The following is a 5,145-nucleotide window of genomic DNA, read 5'->3' as shown; positions in this document are numbered from 1 at the left end:
TCCCCTTGTTAACAGCACTTTATTTGTGCATCTCATTTCTTAACTGTTGAATAGGTTGGATGCCAATTTGGGGAGTTGGAGCTTTTTAAGAACCAGAGAAGGATATCTATCAAAATAAAAGTTGTTGGCTTCAGTTTTCTGATCGTTTTCTACCCTGATATGGGTATGTACATGTAATATTTACTCCACATCATGTGGCCACATAGGTGACTAATTATATTAACCATCACTACACAGGCAGATTTAAAAATTGCATTAGCTACTACCATTGTCATACGCAGAATTAAACGCCTCATTGGTGGGAGTTTGCATGTATAGGTGGAGCTCAACTTACAACCATTTTTTTAGTTCAAAGTTACAATGGCACTGAAAAAAATTGACTTACAAGTATTCACATTTACAATCATGGCAACATCTTCAGGGTTGCATGTTCAAAATTTGGGCACTTGGCAAGTAACATGTACAGGCAGTCCTCGATTTACGACCACAATTGAACCCCAAATTTATGTTGTTCAGTAAGAAATTTGTTGAGTGAATTTTGCTCCATTTTATGACTTTTCATATGACTTATAACAAATGCCACATTTGTTATAGGAATCACTGCAGTTGTTAAGTGAGTCTGGCTTCCCCATTGTCTCTGCTTGTCAGAAGATTGCAAAAGGGGATCACGTGACCCCAGGACACAGCAACTGTCATAAACATGAACCGGTTGTCAAGCATCCAGACATAAATCACATGACACTGGGGATGCTGCAGTGGTCAAAAGTGTGAAAAATGGTCGCAAGTCGCTTTTTTCAGTGCCGTTATAACAGTCACTAAATGAACTGTTGTAAGTCAAGGACTACCTGTATTTGTGATGGTTATAGCATCCTGGGATCATGAGATCTCTACCTGAGACCTTTCCAGGTGTCTTCTGACAAGTCGATATGGCAAACTGGATTCATTCAACAACCATGTGATTCACTTAACTGCAATGATTTGCTTAACAACCGTGGCAAAAAAAGGTCATAAAATCAGGCACAACTGACTATTCTTTTCTGGGTTGGTTTGATTGATACAGTCATTGTGTAGAACTGGGATTCCACTCTTAAGCCCAATTTCTGTTTTATGCGTTCAAAAATTTCTTTCAAAGTCTATTTAAATCTTCTGTGTGAAAATTGCCTTCTCCTTTGATCAAGACCTAAAAGTCCTGGAGGTTTATAAGAGGAGGCCAACAAACTCTTGCTGATGGTTTAATTGGAGTTTTTGGCCACTAAAGAAGATTGGACTACATGATCTTTGGGGTCCTTTGTAACTCCTCAATTCTATTTTGGTCGTCAAAGCTTAGTATAAATCCACTTGACAACTTACACAAGTTGAGTAACGTGTCTGGAGAGAGTTACCAAGCTTATTGTAAGGAGGTAATGGAATATAACTCACAAAGTGGACGTGCTGTTTTACTAGTTTTTAGGAAAAAAAAATAAAGAGTCAAAATATAATCAGTGCTCTGAAGATACTTTCAGCAGTGCATTACAAAATGCAAGACTAGTAAAAATAAAATCAAGAAAACCGTAATATTGGCAGATGAGTCAGTTCATCCAACTTCTACTCAGTGTTACATTTACATAAAAGTAACCTATTTAATACTATATTATTTCAAGCACCAGCAATTCCAAAGCTACCTCAAATTTTTTTTAAAGAAATAATGTGGAAATGAAATCCATGACATGCAACTGAATAATCAACAGGCTCATGTACATTTAGAGCACAGAGACAGTTGAAGTAACTGTCTTCGTTAAAGATTAGTAACTGTTGCTCCAGCTTGTACACCTATTACAAATGGAGTAATACATCTGCTATATAAACTTAAGGTCCTATGCCAACATCTGTAATAGTGGATTATTCATGGATCAACATTTTATGGCCGTATAAAGTCCAAGAACATTTGTATAACATGAATATCAGTAGGCTATTAAGGAATTAAGAAGATAGTCTTCAAGGTAATTGCGTTGACCCATTCTCCAGGCGGAAACAGATGGGCTAAGGCTGTAAAAACAGCTTGTAGAAAAAAGGACCAAACAGATATTATAATGTAGAACGAAGGAAGTGAAGAGGTTAAGCAGGACAGACACTACTCGAGGTGAGCAAAGATACAGATAGTAGATCACAGCTTGGCCATGTAGTTATGGACAAAGAAGCATCAAAGAGTTAACCTCTAAGAGAAATTAGAAAACATGCCAATTTACTAATCCACTCCTTCCTGGCTAGAATATCAGGATAATTTATCAGATGTAAACTAAGTCTCTCCTATTTTCAGTATTCTTAGCCAACAGAATTGTAGCTTGGGAGATACCCCTCAGCCTTTCTACTTAGCAGTTTTTAACATAGTTTCCTTTAGTAAATCATCTTAATATGTTCAGTTGCTTCCTAGTCCACCAGGGTGAATTCTGCATCTAACTTCTTTGGGTGATCCTATGTGCTGGATCTCTGCCATTCTCTTTCCTTTTCACTTCACCAGATCTGAAGAATTATTCTGTTGGTTAATTAACCATAGCTATGATCAAGCCGAGGGATGATTGTTATCAGAGTGGAACACATTAACAGTCCACAACCATTACTTGAAATGGATTTGCTGCCCACCTAGTATCTCAGTGGAGAATGGATGCAACATGAAACTATGATTCATGAGCCCAGAAAGCATTCAGATGTCCCAGCACGGAAAGGAAGGAGCGGTCTCATCAGATAAATTCAAGTCATACTTTGGCATCTGAGCCAAGATTTGTCATGTTCAAGAGGGTATGTGAGTAGCACCAGTGGATGCCACGAAAGAATGCTACTTGCGGCACATTAACAAATAAACGGAGAGGTTCTGAAACATTCGTAAGAAAACATCACATAGGGTAGTAACAATGCTAGATTAACATTCTTGGGCTGAATAATCAAGCAGGTGAAATCAAATTGCATCATCACCATAAAAACTCTTCATCTTCAAAAGATGCACATTATCATCCTTCTAATAGGCCTGCTCGTGTTACGGATGAAAAATCCCAATATTTTCCTCTCCTAACAAGTTTCGTTTTATATTATTGTCACTTCACTGTTTAATAGATTGCCAGGCAGGCTTTGATCAATGTAGTTAACGATTTCACAAACCTGAACCTTCAAATCTGATCATATCACTGATCATAGAACAGATACACTTTTAGACAGCTAAGTATGTTAAATAAGCAGCTAACTTAAGATGAATATGAATGAGGAACATAGTTAGAAGAGTGTGTGCATGCAGGCAAAAACATTTGTGAAATTCCTGACATGTCTTAAATCCTTAACATGGGGAGACCTTACGATCATAATCTTGAGAAGAAATCTTTGCTCAAGATTTGTGTATCTTGTGAAAATCAGTTTAGTTTATCAAAGCCAAGAGAATGTGGTAGTTGGGAAGGAGAAAAGGACTTTGAGGTAGCCAGGAAGATAAAAACAAGTGGGAAAGATAGCACCATTATTTGATGGAGACGAGGGCTCTGGGGATATTTGGGAAGATGTCAATTACCCAGCTGGGACACAAATGCTAATTTCTTGGTCTTGGAGGAATAAGGTCTCATGTCCAGGCCTTTGCTACAAATTTTTCATGCAGACTTGGCACCGTCCCACCCGTGTCCGGAGCTGGCCCGCTTTCAGCGTTTCGGAGATGGGAGAGTCAGCAAACTGATGGGTCGCCTCCACCGTGGTCAGCCAAAAGCTGTACTTGTTGGAAAAGTAATGGCATGTTCCTCGGGCACCGTTGCACTCAATGAAAGGTGTGGCACGGAAGTCCTCCAGGCAGGATCCGGGAGAGACCAGGGACTGGCCACCGCCTTCGGCAGCCGTGTGCTGAAAGAAAGCACCAGCGAGAGAATGATGTTGGTGCGAAGAATCGTATCAATTGTGCTACGGAAGGTCAAATGCAAACATCTTGAGTCAACACTGCCCTACAAATGGCTAGTTCCCATCAGGATGGATGGCCCAGTTGACCGCAGGCAACTGGCTTCGAGAGTCACAGCCAAATTCAAATCACTGGGGTTTTCAAAAATAGACAGGGCCAACATTTGACCAGGATGGTATAAGTCGGTGATGGTTAACCTTTTTGGTACTGAGTGCCCAAAGCACGCGTGCACACGCATGAATGCACACACATGTGCCACAATCCCCAAAATGCAATGTGAGCGCCCCCCGTGCATGCACCCCGCACATTCCCTGCGCATGCCCCCCCCATATGCCCCAGGCCCCCGTTTTGGCTTCCAGATTGCTGCAGGAGGCTTTTCAAGCTCAAAATGGGGCATGGGGTGGGGGGGACTCGCAATCTCCACAGTTTCTACCCCCATCGCATCCTAGCTTTCTCCTGCCTTCCTGCCTTCTGTGCCTCCTCCAATTTTTGCAGTTTCTCCCCCCATTGAGTCCTAGCTTTCTCCTGCATTCCTGCAACGGAGAGGCACCTACGGAAGGTGGAACCTGCGGAGATCGGGGAAGGCCCCCATGCATGCACAGCAGAGACCCGAAGACCACCTGGCTGATGGGAGGGGCGCACATGTGCAGTGGAGCTGGGCTGGGGCGACGGCTGCGTGCCCACAGAAAGGGCTCTGCATGCCACCTGTGGCACGTGTGCCATAGGTTCGCCATCATGGGCATAAGGTCTCTTGCCTTGAGCAGGAGGTTGGAGTAGAAGACCTCTGAGGTCCTTTCCAGTCCCATGATTCTAAGTTCATATGAAAATTGCTATTTGTTTCCCCTGCTATTAAAAGCCTCACTGGGTGTTGCTAGGCAGGCTAGGAAAGTTTGAAAAATAAACAAGCACCAAAGCCTCCTTTTTAAATACAGAACACAATGAACTCGCCCCAAAATTAAAGGCGTTAAAGTGCAATCCCAAAGGTAACTGGTCTTTCTTGGTTTTTTTCTTTGAAAACGTTTTGCTTCTCATCCAAGAAGCTTGTTCTTTCCTTTCCTTTCCTTTCCTTTCCTTTCCTTTCCTTTCCTTTCCTTTCCTTTCCTTTCCTTTCCTTTCCTTCCTTTCCTTTCCTTTCCCCTTTCCCTTTCCTTCCTTTCCTTTCCCTTTCCTTTCCCCTTTCCCTTTCCTTTCCTTCCTTTCCTTTCCCTTTCCTTCCTTTCCTTTCCCCTTTCCCTTTCCTTCCT

The 5,145-nt window shown here is 41.9% G+C and overlaps 1 protein-coding gene across 2 annotated transcripts in view; it reads right to left on the bottom strand.

Annotated features, from left to right (window-relative positions):
* Positions 1 to 1,423: 1,423 nt before the first annotated feature.
* COL4A6 (collagen type IV alpha 6 chain) overlaps positions 1,424 to 5,145 on the bottom strand; it is a 184,335-nt gene continuing 180,613 nt past the window's right edge. For both annotated transcript variants that reach the window (XM_060692072.2, XM_034435034.2), the window contains one exon: positions 1,424 to 3,849. In XM_060692072.2, coding sequence (XP_060548055.1) covers positions 3,595 to 3,849 — 255 coding nt within the window. In that variant the 3' untranslated portion in view covers positions 1,424 to 3,594. The remainder of the gene's footprint in view (positions 3,850 to 5,145) is intronic.

This window comes from Pantherophis guttatus, chromosome 12 (genome assembly GCF_059756535.1).
Source record: "Pantherophis guttatus breed Tessera chromosome 12, ASM5975653v1, whole genome shotgun sequence".
NCBI classification, from domain to species: Eukaryota; Metazoa; Chordata; class Lepidosauria; order Squamata; family Colubridae; genus Pantherophis; species Pantherophis guttatus.
The sequence above is the reverse complement of the archived record's forward strand: the minus strand, read 5'-3'. Positions and strand labels throughout refer to the sequence as shown.